General features: G+C 51.2%; 1 protein-coding gene across 1 annotated transcript in view; it reads right to left on the bottom strand.

Moving 5' to 3' along the window:
* MYBPC3 (myosin binding protein C3) overlaps window positions 1-17,192 on the bottom strand; it is a 114,699-nt gene that overhangs the window by 82,301 nt on the left and 15,206 nt on the right. The window contains exons 6-9 of the mRNA XM_065404411.1: window positions 16,679-16,796; window positions 12,362-12,410; window positions 9,766-9,792; window positions 6,851-6,907 (exon numbers count right to left, since the gene is read on the bottom strand). Coding sequence (XP_065260483.1) covers window positions 6,851-6,907; window positions 9,766-9,792; window positions 12,362-12,410; window positions 16,679-16,796 — 251 coding nt within the window. The remainder of the gene's footprint in view (window positions 1-6,850; window positions 6,908-9,765; window positions 9,793-12,361; window positions 12,411-16,678; window positions 16,797-17,192) is intronic.

Here is a 17,192-nt window from a genome sequence, read left to right as displayed (position 1 = left end):
CATTCTATTATAAATGGAGCCAAAACACGTGAGCAGAGACTAAGGCTAGAATCAAGAACAGAGAGTTGGCTAAATAGCGCATTGAGGAAAACTTGAAAGAATTAACTATGTATAACTTGGCAAAAAAAAGCAACTCAGGCACATCTGTCAATAATAATTTGAAGATTTTAAATATTGAGGGAGAGGAATAGTGCGTGGTGATCCTAAGGAATATATCTAGTAGCAATGACCTGAAGATGAGCAAAGGAAACTTTAGTTGTAAAGCAAGGGAACATTTTATAATAGTGAGATCTACCAGACTGTGAAATAATTTCCTATGGAAAGTGGTGGAAGCTCCATCACTTGGAATGTTTAAGAGTGTACTGAACAAAACATTGGAACATATATTCTTCTTCGAGTGCTTGTTCATGTCCATTCCAATCAGGTGTGTGTGTGCCGCGTGCATGTCAGCCGAAAGATTTTTCCCTTAGCAGTGTCCGTAGGGTTGGCCTGGGCGCCCCCTGGAGTCGCGCCTTCATGGCACCCAATATAGGACCCTGCCGACCCCCCCCCCCCAGACCCCCTCAGTTCCTTCCACCTAGCTGTCACCAGCAGTAAGAACAACTGTCGCTCTTGCTTTGCAAGCGCTTTTGGTAGCGTCCTCTTCAGTCTTCATTGTTAGTTTGTTGTTGTAGTTGTTGTGATTCTTGGGGGTTCCCCCTTGCCCCCAACAACATTTTCCCCGGTTCTGGGGTATGCCCTGGTCCCCAGGGTTCAAACTCTGCAAGGACTGTGGCAAGTTTATGCTCAAGAGTGACCTGCACTCTTCTTGTCTACGGTGCCTTGGGGAGAACCGCCAAAAGGACAAGTGCAGGATCTGAAAGGGTTTTTGCTCTAGAACCCTTAAAGACTGGGATCAAAGACTTAAGATCCTGCTAATGGAAGCGGCACTCCGGCCGCATTCTGACCCTAGGTTCGCAGAACCCATGCCGAGCCCTTCCTCGACAGTCTGCAGTGCTCCGATGCCAATGGTGTGTGAGCCAGTGCTGAGCAAGGACCCTAAAGTCTCACAAAACCGCCACGGCTCCTCCCATAAAAAGCCCTCTTCGTTGTGGCACTGTTCTCAGTCCCTGGTGTGTCAAAAGAAGAAAAGGCCGGATAGGGGTCGCTCTCCCCCCTAAAGACAAAGGGACCTGCGGCATCGAAGAGCATCTTGAGCCAGGCCACCTCGTCTCTCCAGCCCTCCAGGGTCTCGTTGACTCCTGCCACGTCTGGGGTTCAGTTGAGTCCGAACCCTCAACGGTCCCCGGACCGCCAAGGTTATGACCTCCAGCTCCCCTTGACACTGGAGGCATTCGAGGCAGCCAAGGACCTTATATGCCTCACAGTGCCGTCCTCCCCGCAGAGGAGAGACAAGTTGCCGGTGACTGCGCAGCCCCAGTTTCAGTCAAGGGGCAAACCAACAGTGATGGCCCACTGATCCCCATCCCCAGCATACCTCTCCCTGGCATGGCCCACCCACGCAGGGGAGCCGCACCAGTCCCCGACCTCTCAGCACTGCTCTCTGGAGACTTCGGAGTCGGATTTCTATCGCTCCGATAGGACCAGGAGCAGGAGGTCCAGATCCCACCGTGACCACCAGCCCTACCCGGCACTGTGGCCTCCACAGTGGCAGCCTTACACTCAGGGTCTCCAAAAGGGCCACTGCGTTGATCACCAGAGCCAGGGACAGGACCATGGCCCAAGGTCCAGGTCGGTGTTAGTGTCTTTGGTATCCTTCATCCCCCCGCAGGCACCGCTAGCACTGCTGGCAGTGGCACTGCCAACAGAAGCGCCGCCAACACCGTGGTTGTCCGCTACAGCTCCAGCACTGACCCTCCCATCAGTGGCACCACTTGCAACTACAGCATCGGTACCACCGGCGTCGAGGATATTGGCACTGCCGGAGCCAACAACTTCGGCACCGCCTGCCTCGGCACAAATATTTCCAACCCCAGCAGCCTAGGCATCACAAGCTTCGGAATACCACGTGCCGCAAGACCCATGGGGCGCTGAAGGGAGTGAGCAGGGCCCGCTGCCAGGCCTCTCCTTCTCATCCTCCCCAGATGAAACTGTGGCAGGGACGTCAACGGCCCCAGCTCTGGAGGATAACAGGGTACTCCAGCAGCTCTTATGTCGCGCTGCCCAGAACCTGGGTATACAGGTGGAGGAAGTTGTGGAGAAATCCAACCCTGTCATCAACATCCTCACACCCTCCTGTCCCTCTCGTATCGCCTGGCCCTTAATAAGGATGATTACAGAGACAACAAAAACCCTATGGCAGACCCCTGCCTCTCTGGCCTCTACAGCCAAGAGGAAAGAGAGGCGGTACCTTGCCCATTCTAAGGGATATAAACATTTATACACCTACTGAACCCCCGACTCCCTGGTCGTTGATGTCGCCAATCATCGAGAGCGCCAGGGCTACCAGGGACCCTCCCCTAAGAACAGGGAGGCAAAGAGACTTGACCTTTTTGGCTTGAAGGTTTATTCCACTGGGGGACTACAGCTCCACATTGCAAATCAACAGACCATCGTGAGCAGATGAGGTAGACTGTAAAGAAATAAGAAGTGATGGAATGGATAAGATAGTCTGTCTGGGCAAAAATCACATTGGGGAAGAAAGCTACTAGAGCAGGGGTCGGCAACCTTTCAGAAGTGGTGTGCCGAGTATTCATTTATTCACTCTAATTTAAGGTTTCGTGTGCCGGTAATACATTTTAACGTTTTTAGAAGGTCTTTTTCTATAAGTCTATATTATATAACTAAACTATTGTATGTAAAGTAAACAAGGTTTTCAAAATGTTTAAGAAGCGTCATTTAAAATTAAATTAAAATGCTGATCTTACGCCACCAGCCTGCTCAGCTCGCTGCCAGCTTGGGGTTCTGTTCACCTAGGCCAGCAGAGGGCTGATCAGGGCCTGCGGCCGGGACCCCAGACCCTGGGGGGGGGGGTTGTTTCAGGGGTCAGGGTAGAGGGCTGGGGGAGGGGGTTCAGGGCAGAAGGCTGGGGTGTGTGTGGGGGGGTTCAGAGATCAGGGCAGAGGGCTGTGGGCTGTGGGGGGGTGCAGGGCAGAAGGCTGGGTGTGTGTTGGGGTGTGGGGGGTTCAGGGCAGAGGGCTGGGTGTGTGGGGGGGTTCAGGGCAGACGGCTGGGGGTATGAGGGGTGCAGGGCAGAAGGCTGAGTGTGGGGGGGGGTTCAGGGCAGAGGGATGGGGCTCTGGGGGTGCAGGGCAGAGGGATGGGTGTGTGTTGGGGTGGGGGGTGCAGGGCAGAAGGCTGGGGTGCTCGGCTCGTGGGGGTGCTCCCAGCCCCCTGCCCTGAGTGGCTCAGGGCAGGGGGGTGGGGGTGCTCCCAGCCCCCTGCCCTGAGTGGCTCAGGGCAGGGGGCTGGAAGGGATATGCCCTGTTCCACCCCCTTCCCCCAGGCTCCGTCCCTACCTCTCTCTGCGTCCCCTACGGAGCTGTGTGCACGCTGCCGCTCTTCCCCCTCCCCCTCGCTAGGGCCATTAGCTGATTGGTGCAGGGACGGAGAGGAGGAGGGGCAGGAAAGCACCACTGGGGGAAGAAGAGGGGGAGAGGGGAAGCTTGGCTGCCGCAGAACCAAGCTTCTGCCTCCTGCCCCCACAGGGGAGAGCGGTGGGCGGGGGGGCTGAGTGGGGCTGGGGGTCGGGACCGCGGCAGGGAGCTGCGTGCCACTCAAAATCGGCTCGCGTGCCGTGTTTGGCACGCGTGCCGTAGGTTGCCGACCCCTGAACTAGATGGAAGGATAAACAAAAATAGATCTGGGACTAGGGTTTTTGATTTCAAAAGGGCTAACTTTAAAGAATTAAGGAAATTAGTTAGGGAAGTGGATTGGACTGAAGAACTTGTGGATCTAAAGGCAGAGGAGGCCAGGAATGATCCCTCCGGCCAGACATAGTGAGCTCAATCGTCCAACACTGGGGTTTTCCCCAAATAGACCTGTTAGCCACACAACGCAACAGGAAGTGTCAGCTATTTTGCTCCTTCATGAATCATAGCCCAGGTTCCATCGCGGATGCCTTCCTTCTTCCATGGGGGGGCCGTCTACTTTACGCGTTCCCACCTGTTCTTCTCATTCACAAGGTGCTCCTCAAGATCCACAGGGACTGAGCCCTGGTGATATTGATAGCTCCAGTCTGGCCATGCCAGCACTGGTACACATCGCTCCTAGAAATGTCTGTGGCAACTCCGGTCACCGTACCACTCGTCCCGGACCTAATCACGCAGGATCACGGCCGCCTCCGGTATCCGAACCGCGAGTCGCTCCACCTCACAGCATGGAAGCTTCATGGCTGAACACGGTGGAGCTGTCCTGCTCTGATCAAGTCAAGCAAGTTCTCCTTGGCAGTAGAAAGCCCTCCACAAGGGCGATGTACCTTGCCAAGTGGAAGAGATTCTCCATCCGCTCGTAGCAGCACCATCAGTCTCTGATGCTCGCCTCAGTGCCATTTATACTGGACTACCTCCTCCATCTTAAGCAACAGGCACTGGCCATGTCATTGATAAGGGTTCACTTGGCCGCCATCTCCGCCTTCCATCCAGGCGCAGATGGCTACTCAGTCTTTGCGAACCTGATGGTCAGCTGTTTCCTTAAAAGTCTCAACAGACTATACCTGTAAGTACAACAGCCTATCCCAGCTTGGGACCTTAATCTAGTCCTTTCCAGACTTACGGGTCCACCATTTGAGCCACTGGCGACATACTCCCTGCTTTATCTCTCATACAAGGTGGCGTTTCTGGTGGCGATAACCTCAGCTAGGAGAGTGTCGGAGCTCAGGACCTTTACATCAGAGCCCCCTTACACTGTATTCCATAAGGATAAGGTTCAGCTCAGACCTCACCCAGCTTTTCTCCCTAAGGTTGTCTCCCAGTTTCACATCAACCAGGACATCTTCCTCCCAGTATTCTATTCCAGCAGCAGGTAGCAGAGGCTTCACTCATTGGATGTCTGCAGGGCGCTAGCCTTCTATATCGAGAGAACAAAGCTGTTCCGAAAGTCCGTCCAGTTATTCGTGGCGATGGCCAATAGAATGAAAGGCCTCCCTGTCTCATCGCAATGTATCTCGTCGTGGATCGTGTCATGCATTAGGGAGTGCTACAGCTTGGCGAAGGTGCCCGCTCTGCCAATCACCGCACACTCCACCAGAGCTCAGGCCTCCTCAGCAGCATTCCTGGCACAGGTCCCCACACAGGAAATCTGCAGGGCAGCAACGTGGTCCTCCATACACACTTTCACCACCACTATGCGATCACTCAACAGGCCAGAGACGACACGACCTTCAGAAGAGCTGTGCTCCAATCAGTGGATGGCTCCAACCCCACCTCCTGAACTTTAGCTTTTGAGTCACCTGATTGGAATGGACATGAACAAGCACTCGAAGAAGAAAAAACGGTTACTCACCTTCTCGTAACTGTTGTTCTTCGAGATGTGGGGTTCATGTCCATTCCAATACCCACCCTCCTACCCCTCTGTCGGCGCAGCTGGCAAGAAGGAACTGTGGAGATGGGGGGTTGGCAGGGCCCTATATTGGGTGCCATGAAGACGCAACTCCAGGGGGAGCCCAGGCCAACTCTACGGACACTGCTAAGAGAAAAATCTTCCGGCTGGCGTGCACGCGGCGCACACATACCTGATTGGAATGGACATGAACAACACATCTTGAAGAACAACAATTACAAGAAGGTGAGTAACCATTTTTTGTGGGGAACAATCCTGTACTGACTTCTAAATTAGGTGAATGGACTAATTGTGATCAAAGAAGTCTTTTCCATCTCTGATTTCTGTGCAAATGGGTTAGGAATATAGAACTGAAGTCTTGGACTATTAAGAGAATCTGGAAACTGAAGCCTAATTTAAAAGTGTCTTTAAAAGAAAGGGGTGGTTGAAACAAAAGCAGTGTAGGAAAGGACATGAATTGAATCTCCCCCCTCATTACTTCCAACTGCACTAATTGTTTAAAAGCATTTCTGGATTGGAAATCAGTAGGTGATACCCTCCTCTAAGTTGTCAAGGTTTAGGGAATTTGCCATGCTCCACATGTGAAAGAAGGGGAGTCTCATGCATTATTCAAACCACATGAACCTTTTATTCAGTCTGTCTCATGCATTTTATAATGAGATGAAATAGAAATCTTACTCTCTGTCTTAGACAACAGAATCCGAAGCAGTGTGTCCAGATTGAGATGGCAGGATAAAAGAGTGAAGCACATGTAGGCAGATCAGAGGAAGGCAGTGAGGGATGAGAAAGGGAGGAGATGTCATAAAATAAAATGGGGGGGGGGGGAAGAGAGAATGGAAGCCAGGAAGAAGAATCAGAATGGGAAAAGTCACAATTGTTTATAATAAACAGATTTTTGATTTCCCCAACTCTCCAATCCCAGTGACAACTCAGGAATAGAAAGCTCCAGTCAAACACTACATCCCAAAGGCAGCTGTTCCAGTCCTTACATTTTTCCAGCAGAGGGTGCTGTAGAAAGCTTACAGCTACTCCAGTTCCAGTCTCTACATCTGTATTTTCACAAATAAAAAAGGTTTGTTTTTTACAACTTATCTATCTCTGATGTAAAAGACACCTTTTTTACTGGTGAAGACGCAGTCTAGAGATGCAGTAAGTAATGGTGAAGTATTGCTGTCTGTGGAGAGTTCACAAATCTACCAGTCCCGGTTTCTCCATACTAGATGAACTTTAGGGTATGCTAAGGGAATTATGAATTGGGGGAACTTTAACCTGCTTTAGGTTTAACGTCTTCCAGGGCTGTTCTGCAAGAGCTGGTTAGTTTATTGCTCTGAGACTGTAGATTTTCACTCACCTCTTTTTCAATAAGGCACTAAAATCCAGCTCTGCACCATCTTCATGTCCCTCTGCACTATATAGTAACAGAAAAATATAATAGTGTCACAAGGAGATGGGGAATGAATTGGCCAGAATTTTCTCATAAGCATAAGATGTATCATTGGAAGGGAAGTAGGAGACTCTAGAATGTTCATTGGTATTGCAGCCATTTTCTTTTAGAAATCTGGAGATTTTCTCTCTTCCTATTTGTTGGCCTTTATATAGATTTAAGAAGTGCACTTACTGAGCCTGAATTTCTCCTGCTCGGCTTACAGAGGAAATCATACACTGTGACTAATTTAGTGGCAAATACTAATCTAGAATATAGTTGTAATCCCCCTTTTCCTGAATTAAAAGAAAAGATTTCACACATATAATCAGTAGACCAATAAACACATTTCCCACATGCCCCAGGAAATTTGTGGAGCATTGCCGGGATCTTCCTTTAGAATTATAAGTGCTTTCTGGGGACTATAGATGTGGGGATGTGGAAACTGTTTTATGAGTTTTTTTTAATATGGCCCTCAAGTGACATCCTGTGTTGCATACATTATTGCTTTAAGAACACAGGAATTGCCATTATTGAATCAGACTTTTGGTAGGGTTACCATTCGTCCGGATTCCCCCGGACATGTCCGGCTTTTTGAGCTAAAAATAGCGTCCGGGGGGAATTTGTAAATGTCTGGACTTCCCCCCCCCCCCCCCCCCCCCGCAGAGCGCGCACGGCTAACAGGGCAGCCAGCTGGATGGTGCCACTTACATGGGGCTCCGACAGCCAGAGAGAGCCCCTCCTCCTCTCCCCTGAAGCAGAGATCACTCCCTCCCTCCCTGCATTTGCAGATCGCCTCTGGCAGTCTGGAGCTCCTCCCCCGCTCCTCCTCCCCTGCTGCCCAGCGTGCCGGGACGAGCGGCTCAGGCTGTTCCTGAGCAAGCTCACAGAGACGTTAGGCGAAGGCCAACAACAAGGGGGCCAGGGGGTTGGAGAAGGGGCAGGGAGGTTTTGGAGGGGGCAGTCAAGAGACGGGGGGAGGGTCGGGAGTTCGGGGGGGGTGGATAAGGTTTTGGGCAGTCAGGGTACAGGTAGGGGGTAGGGTCCTGGGGGCAGTTGGGGGGGTCTTAGGAGGGGGCAGTTAGGGGACAAGGAACAGGGAGGCTTAGGTAGGGGGTGGGGTCCTGGAGGGCAGTTAGGAGCAGGGGTCCCAGGAGGGGGCAGTCAGGGGACAAGGAGCGGGGGGGGGAGTTGGGAGTTCTGGGGGGGGGGGCTGTCAGGGGGTGGAGAGTGGTTGGATGGGGCGTGGGAGTCCCAGGGGTCTGTCTGGGGGTGGGGGTGTGGATAAGGGTTGGGGCAGTCAGGGTACAGGTAGGGGGTAGGGTCCTAGGGGGCCAGTTAGGATGGGGGGAGGGTCTCAGGAGGGGGCAGTCAGGGGACAAGAGGCAGGGAGGCTTAGGTAGGGGGTGGAGTCCTGGGGGGCAGTTAGGGGCAGGGGTCCCAGGAGGGGGCAGTCAGGGGACAAGGAGCGGGGGGAGGGTTGGGGGTTCTGAGGGGGGGGAGTGGGAGGGGCAGGGGCGGGGCTAGGGCAGGACGGGGCTAGGGCGGGGCTCCTCCCGTCCTCTTTTTTGCTTGCTGAAATATGGTAACCCTACTTTTGGTCCATGTTGCCCATTATTCTGTCTCCAATATTTGCCAGCACTGATTGCTTAAGAGGAAGTAATCTTGCTGAATGCCAGTAGACACTAGGCCAGAGAAACTTAAGGTGTCAGGAGCAAATGCAAGAAACCGCCTCAACAGATTGAAACTTAGTAAACAATTCTGTTGATAAAGAGGGAATAGAATCCAGCTCCCACCTTCGGAGTTGCATTGACACTGCAAGGTTAATTGGAGTCAACAGCAGTAAAAACTTATTTTAGTCAGATCTGATTCTTAACATGCATTGGGGAAAGATCTTTTGATTACAAAAGTGCCATTTTTACATAGTTGCTTTCAGAATAGAACAACACTGCAAGGGTTAATTTTCCCTATGTGGTGCCTAGACACTCTAGTATGTTGATGGGTGTATTGATTGATAAGAACAACTTGAATGGCAGAGGGCTTTAGTCATAGATAAAGTCACTAATGTTAGGCCAGATTTCAAAATAGCTCAAGGCTAGATTTTCAAATGGTCAGCATCCACAATTCAGGTAGATTTTTCTAAAGAATTGAGCATCTAGCAGCCCCTATTCTGACACTTATGACCAGATTTTTCTGAAGATCCCAGCACCCAACATGTTAAGCTCTTTGAAAATCCTGGCTACCTATTTTGAAAAACTGGCCACTTTTTTCTGGTGCCTAAATGGGAGCCGAGCTTTGTGGGTGCTGAGCTCTTCTGAAACTTCTTTAACTTCTGAAACGCAATGAAAGAGTTATACATTTGTAAAATAGGACATCTGAAAGCACTAGGAACAGAAGGGGGATGGGATAGCACACAGGTATATTTTCATATCCAAGTGAGAATTTGTGTGGGAACAGTGAGGGAGGTGTAATCAGGATGTGTGTATGATAGAAGGGCAGACGTGTATTCAGTTTGAGATTTTTCAGAGTCACAATTCTAAGAGGGTGCCATATGTCCAGCATGTACCCTTCCTGTAAATGAATCTCTCTCACTGAAGCATCAAAGTTCTCTACTCGTCTCATTGCTTTATGCTTGTCTCACATGATCATTGTTTTTGTTTTCTAGTCACGAATAAAAGCGAAGTATATTTATTTATTTATTTATTTATTGTAATGAATTCAGATGTTCAAATTTAAATCTGCAGCAAGTTCTGATTCTCTTTACTGGTGAGAGAGAGAGAGTTCATTGAGGCTTGGGTCTGACTGCTGGCAGAAACCTGGGCTACCTGTGACAGGCTGCAGGCATCCGTCTTCCTCCTCCCACCAGGCTCCTGAGTGAGAGTCACAAAAACAGCACTTTAGATTTATGCACTTCAGTTTAATCTCTGCTGCCTTCTCATAGAACAACCTAAGATCCTCAAACTCCAAGCTCCACTGGCAAGTATGGAGTAGTTTTAGAAGTGCTCTGTCCCAAAGGAGCCTTTTCCATTCCAAAGGGAGAATTACTACTGCCTTGTCCATGCAGCTGCATGGTGGGGTCAGACATTCTAACCCTTCTGTACATTCACAGCTTGTCGTAAGGAATGTCTTGAGTCATCTACAAGTTTTTGCCTGGCTGTCCAAATACCTCCCTTCAGTTTCATAGAGACAAATGAATCCTAAATATCCTGCAAATCAAATGGGCAGGGTGATCTTGGGCCTTCCTTGAGTTATAGTCAAACTCTGCAAAAAGGTGTTGTGTAATGCAGTGTCTCTGTGTCTTGCGTTCTGCTGGACAGTAAAGGCAGTAAATGAAAATCTGGTGCAGTCCCTTCACAGAGACTTCCTAATACAGTCTAGTAAAGGAGAAAGGAATCTTCAGTCTTCAGCTCTGACTCACAGATGGAGCAAAGATAAATATGGTTATTTGTTTTGTGACAGGGGTTTTGATGGGAAGGAGTTATGCTTCCTCCATGCTGACCTAAAAGTCCCTGAATCCAAAAGATTTGTTACGATTTTACACCTACATTGCACTCACTAGCACTAGATTTGTTGCTTTCGTTATCCTGCTAGCAGAAAGAGTAACTGTTGAATGCTAAATAAAGGACACCAAGGCTTGGCCATGTAGAGTTATGTTCAAGTGGAATCAGCCAGTATCACAGCAGGACTGACCAGCTGCACACATGGATTCCATAATTACTGTTTAGTTAAAGTCTGCAAGACTTTTCTTGGTTCCTTGTGATAGAGTTGAGTGTAAAAGGCAGATCTCATATAATAATAACTAGTGGAAAAGCACAAGCAACTGACTGTGCTGGATTTTCTCCTGTACTAGGAAAATTGGTTCAGGTGAAATAAGTGCTGGAGTGATAAATTTCACTGTAGCTGCTATTGGGAGCACAGTAAATATCATGTTAAAATTCTTTAAGGGATAGCACATATTGCCCTGGTGGACTGTACGTGGTACAGCTGAGGGCTGTTGGAGTGTTTTTTATTGATAACTTAGGGAAAAAACACTGATTTACACACAAGATAAATGAATTTTCAGTAATGAATATAGTTGCAAGTTACTTCCTAAACTTTACCAAAAATCTGTAACAGCTCTTTCAATTTAACCAATAGAGGTCAGGGCAGCTGTATTAAGAGTTCCTAGGTCAATTGAGAATTTATTGCAGATCTGGGAAGAGTGGCCTTTCTCAACACCTATGCAATGCCCTGGGGCTAGGGTTGCCAACTTTCTAATTACAGAAAACTAAACACTCTTGCCCTGCCCCTTCTCCAAGGCCGCAGCTCACTCTATTTCCCCTCCCTCAGTCACTCGCTCTCCCCCATCCTTGCTCACTCACTCATTTTCACCAAGCTGGGGCAGGGGGTTGGGGTGTGGGAAAGGGTGAGGGCTCTGGGGTGGGGCTGGGGATGACGGGTTTGGGGTGAGGGAAGAGGCTCCAGGCTGGGACTGAGGGGTTTGGAGTGTGGGAGGGGGTTCTGAGCTGGGGCATGGGAGGGGGTTTGGGGTGCAGGCTCCAGGCACAACTGACCTCAAGCGGCTCCTGGGAAGTGGCAACATGTCCCTCCAGCTCCTAGGCAGAGGGGTGACCAAGGGGCTCAGCACGCTGCCGCAGATGTCACTCCCACAGCTCCCATTGGCTGCGAACTGCAGCCAGTGGGAGCTGCGGAGCCAGCGCTTGGGGCGGCGCCTGCGGGTGGGGGCAGCGCGCGGAGCCAGCCGCTTCCCGAGAGCTGGGCACAGAGCCTGCCTGCCCCGTGGGCGCTGCGCCCAACCAGACTTCTGGCGGCCTGGACGCCTGGCAACCCTACCTGTGGCTCTTAATAGTCTAGGAGGTGTGTATATATACCTGACCATTCACACATACATTCAAAATCTCATTGATTGCACTTCAATCGGGTAATAAAATTACAAAACATTACAGTATGGTTATATTTAATTTTATTAATCAGCTATATACTGTTTATAGTGTTTATGTCCAAACTCTTGATCCCTGTCTAGTGCAAGAGTGTCTTAAGACACAAGTGGATCCTCAGGCTCACCTAAACCATTTTGGAAAGCATTGCTTGGTCCAAGCCATACAGCCTGGGAACAACATAGGATCATTAGCTCCCCTGTTGATTTGTACCTGAAATGCTCTTTTCACACTGTAGAAAAAATTAGGGCAATTCTTAGAAAAACTATGTTCATTATCTGTGAAATAATTGAAGATCGGGATTGTTGTTGCATAGTAAGGAGCCAACCTCTTTTAGATGATGTCTAGGAGTCAAGGGTGGCATTTTAGCCTTAGAAACACTTACACTATAGACTTACATATATCTTTGTAATAATAGCTATTTGTACAACAGTTTTCCTCATACATGATCTTGTCTAGGAAGGTAATGAATTCCAGATGGAAGCACAAGCTTCCTACTCACGTTCGTCGGAAGGCAGTGCGGATATCCATGTCTCCTGTTGCTGGTGCTTCTGATGTGGTGTACAACAGAAAAGGAGGGTAAGGAAAACAGTTGAGTGTTCTTGAAAAAGAGACAGCACCACTGCAAAAGTTTTTCCTTTCAAGCTATTTTTGTTTCAAAGATCTTATATTTTAACTATGCTTAATCACTTAGTGAATGGTGGCCATGATTAGTGCAAGTAACTGTCTGGGGTTCTATCTCAAGCTTCACATTAATTTGTAGTTTGACAGTGGGAAAGTCACATTGTCTTCTGTAAAATCTGGTCTGAATATTGACATCATGAATGCATTGAAATCCTCAGTTGAAAGGAGCTAGAGAAGGTCCAAATGGTAATATTACCATTAATGAACTATAATCGATCTGTAGAGGCAGAAGATAAATTCCCTTGATTAACAGAAGCATGGAGAGGTTTCCAGCTGGGAAGCTGCTTATAAAATGTTTGATTAATCTCCAATTTAAACCAGCTTCTGCTGGCATAGCCTAGGATGGAGAGCCTCCAGTGACTGAAAGTCAACCTATGCCCTATACCAGGGGTCGGCAACCTACGTCACGCGTGCCAAACACGGCACGCGAGCCGATTTTGAGTGGCACGCAGCTCCCTGCCGCGGTCCCAACCCCTAGCCCCACTCAGTCCCCCTGCCCACTGCTCTCCCCTGCGGGGGCAGGAGGCAGAAGCTTGGTTCTGCGGCAGCCAAGCTTCCCCCCTACCCCTCTTCTTCCCCCTCCTTTCCTGCCCCTCCTCCTCTCCGTCCCTGTGCCAATCAGCTGATGGTCCTAGCAAGGGAGGGGGAAGAGCGGCAGCGTGCACACAGCTCCGTAGGGGACGCAGAGAGAGGTAGGGACGGAGCCTGGGGGAAGGGGGTGGAACAGGGCATATCCCTTCCAGCCCCCTGCCCTGAGCCGCTCAGGGCAGGGGGCTGGGAGCACCCCCACGAGCCGAGCACCCCAGCCTTCTGCCCTGCACCCCCCACCCCTCTGCCCTGAACCCCCCCCAACACACACCCATTCCTCTGCCCTGCACCCCCACAGCCCCATTCCTCTGCCCTGCACCCCCACAGCCCCATCCCTCTGCCCTGAACCCCCCCACACTCAGCCTTCTGCCCTGCACCCCCCATACCCCCAGCTGTCTGCCCTGAACCCCCCACACCCCAACACACACCCAGCCTTCTGCCCTGCACCCCCACACACACCCAGCCCTCTGCCCTGAACCCCCCACACCCCAACACACACCCAGCCTTCTGCCCTGCACCCCCCCCCAGCCTCCAGCCCTCTACCCTGATCTCTGAACCCCCCCCACACCCCAGCCTTCTGCCCTGAACCCCCTCTCCCAGCCCTCTGCCCTGACCCCTGAAACACCCCCCAGGTCTGGGGTCCCGGCCGCAGGCCCTGATCAGCCCTCTGCTGGCCTAGGTGAACAGAACCCCAGGCTGGCAGCGAGCTGAGCAGGCTGGTGGTGTAAGATCAGCATTTTAATTTAATTTTAAATGACGCTTCTTAAATATTTTGAAAACCTTGTTTACTTTACATACAATAGTTTAGTTATATAATATAGACTTATAGAAAGAGACCTTCTAAAAACGTTAAAATGCATTACCGACACACGAAACCTTAAATTAGAGTGAATAAATGAAAACTCGGCACACCACTTCTGAAAGGTTGCCGACCCCTGCCCTAGACCTTCCTGCAGTGACAGGAAGAAGCCCAGTGAGAGCAGGGCCTCCTAGTGAAGTGGGGTTGGAGCACCCACCCGGAAAAACAAAAGTCAGTGCCTGTGCTGTGAGGCTCCTATGGAGCCCCAGTCACAAATTAAAACTACCACTCCTCAACACAACCCCTGAGGAAGGAGAGTGGTGCAAATACTGCACCAGCAAGGGTGAATCATGCTCCCACTGTCTTAGCCAAATCCCTGGTGACCTATTCTACACCGGAGGTAAATAGATGGTTAAATGTATTTCCCTTTTAATCATTGGTAAGTTTTTACAATACAGCTGTCCTCAGGCACACGAGAGCAACTGTTTAGAGTAAATCCCTTGCTAAAACTAGTCAACTATGCTTGTTGCAATTTTATACTGCCAGAAACTCCCGCAGTGTTAGCTTTCTGAACTTTTCCAAGATTTTTTTCCTTTTCTTTTTCTTTTCAAATGTCCATGTTCAAATACAGAGCCTTTGGCAACCTAGGACTGGAGTTAATTCTCAGACTTTTATTTTTAAATTTTACTGAATTAGTCCTCATGGAAGTGTGGGACTGAAGTCTGGATAAAGCCAAGAATAATATAGGCTAATTCTCCTTTTGCTTACTTAGGCTACATCTACACTACAGGGGGGGGTCGATTTAAGATACGCAAATTCAGCTACGCGAATAGCGTAGCTGAATTCGACGTATCGCAGCCGACTTACCCCGCTGTGAGGACGGCGGCAAAATCGACCTCCGCGGCTTCCCGTCGACGGCTCTTACTCCCACCTTCGCTGGTGGAGTAAGAGCGTCGATTCGGGGATCGATTGTCGCGTCCTGACGGGAGGTCGATTTCTACCCGCCGATTCAGGCGGGTAGTGTAGACCAGGCCTCAGGGTTACCATATGTCCGGATTTCCCCGGACATGTCCGACTTTTTGGTACTCAAATCCCTGTCTGGGGGGAATTGCCAAAAAGCCGGACATGTCCGGGGAAATAGGGAGGCAGCATAAGCCAGGTCCGCCTGGCCCCAGCACGACCCGCAGGGTCCGCAGCGCAGCCCAGCCGCCCGGCTACATTGTAGCGAGCTCGGGCGGGGGAAGGGGGGGCGCAGCCGCAGAAGGCGGCGAAGGGGCCGCTGCTGCCCCCGGAGGCCGGGCGGACCGCGCGCCCCAGCCGAGCCCGCAGGACCACGGGGATGCCGGGCCCAGCCAACGGCTCGGGCTTCCCTCACGGGCGGGGACTCCCCGGCCACTGGGGGGACCCTTCCTGCGGCCCCATCACCCCGCGCGGCAGGAAGGAGGCTGCAGCGCGGGGCAGGGAGTGCGGCGTGTGCCGGGGCTGCAGGGACCCGCGCTGCCCCAGTCGCCGCTGAGCATCCGAAGCCCCCGCCAGGCAGAGGCTGCCGGGGGAGCTGGGCAGGCGGGGGGTGCAGAGGCTGCAGGGCGAGGAGGAGCAGGGCAGGCAGGGGCATAGAGGCTGCAGGGGCAGGGGGGCGCAGGGGAAGGGTAGGGGGGGGCGCAGAGGCTGCAGGGGCAGGGGGGGAAATGCAGGGGATGCAGGGCCAGTGGGGAGCAGGGGGTACAGAGGCTGCAGGGGGGGGTTGCAGGGGCTGCAGGGCGAGTGGGGAGCAGGGAAGCACTTAGCAACCCCCAACCAAGATCAGAGCGGGAGGGAGGAGGGGGAATGTGGGGTGCTCAGAGGAGGGGGCAGAGTTGGGGCAGGGACTTTGGGGAAAGGGTTGGAATGGGGGTGGGGAAGGGGTGGAGTTGGGCAGGGCCGGGGGCGGGAAAGGGGCGGAGTTGGGGGCAGGACCGGGGCCCCGTGGAGTGTCCTCTTTTTTAAATGTTTGAATATGGTAACCCTAGCTTACTTCATGTTGTTGTTTCAGTGCATCTCAATTCTGGCTTGAATTACATACTACTTTTCTTTCTAGAGGCCATCTTCCTCCCCCAGAGCCCTGCCAATGCATCTCAGTCCACATCTGTTGCACTCCTGCTATTCTAGTTTTGGGCCTACATATAGCTCTGCCAGTTCCTCTCAAACCTGACCTACACCCTCTTCTGGTGGCCACTGTTTATTGGGGATAGAGGTTACTCTGTACACAGGGAGGACAGAGTGAGGATAAGATAGAGCTTAACTTAGCACAGGGGTGAAAGTAACATTAAACTCTTTCTGGTACAGGGGCCTGGCTCTGGGCCCCTGGAAGGGGCGGGGCTGGGGGTCAGCCTCCCCCAGCCAGCCCATCCAAGCTGCCTGGCCTGTGCCGCCCGGTGCTCCGGCAGAGATTTAAAGGGCCTGGGGCTCTGGTTGCTGCCACAGTAGCGGCGGCCGGGAGCCCCAGGGCCTTTTAAATCGCCGGCCCCGGGGCAGCTGCCCCTTTTGCACCCACCCCCTGTTGGCAGCCCTGGGGGTGGGGAAGGGGCAATGACATTAAAGCACTGCCATGGCAGCGCTTTAAGCAGGGTCCTTTGCCGCGGTAGCGCTTTAACGTCAGCTGTGTACGGGCTGGTGCCGGCGGCCGCTTTTTACCAGTATGCTGTACCGGCCCACTTTCACCCCGACTTAGCAACACATTTCTGTAATGTTGAAAACATATAATCTTACCATGGACAATCAGGCTGAAGTTACAGCTATCGAATTTGTCCTTTGTAGACACCTCACATCTATACCCCCCTGCATAAGTCATTTTCGCTTGGATAATGTGCATTTCATAGATGTAAACCTAAAAAATAGATCAGCCCACAGAGCAAGGAAGTTAGAAAATAAAAGGGTAAAAAATGCATAGAAACAAATGTAGCACACCAGAACATTAACAGTGATAGACAAAGGCTGGAATTCGTTAAAAACCCCACTTTGTTCCCTGTATGTGCAACTCTCTGTCTGACTTGTGGCTGGGTGAGGAGTTGTCATAAAGGTAAAATTTCTCTAATCCACTTTGAACACTTAAAGGACATTATCTGCAGAGGTTTTCCAGGGGATAGGATGTTGATAGCAGCATATCGTACTGTTGTACTAGTCTGTGATTGCATACATACAGACACCACACTCATCAGGTAAAATAGCTGCATGCTTGTGGCCAAGGGGAACAGGTCCTCCATCTCCAAAAAATATAGGCCTC

This window comes from Emys orbicularis, chromosome 4 (genome assembly GCF_028017835.1).
Source record: "Emys orbicularis isolate rEmyOrb1 chromosome 4, rEmyOrb1.hap1, whole genome shotgun sequence".
Taxonomy (NCBI): Eukaryota; Metazoa; Chordata; order Testudines; family Emydidae; genus Emys; species Emys orbicularis.
The sequence above is the reverse complement of the archived record's forward strand: the minus strand, read 5'-3'. Positions and strand labels throughout refer to the sequence as shown.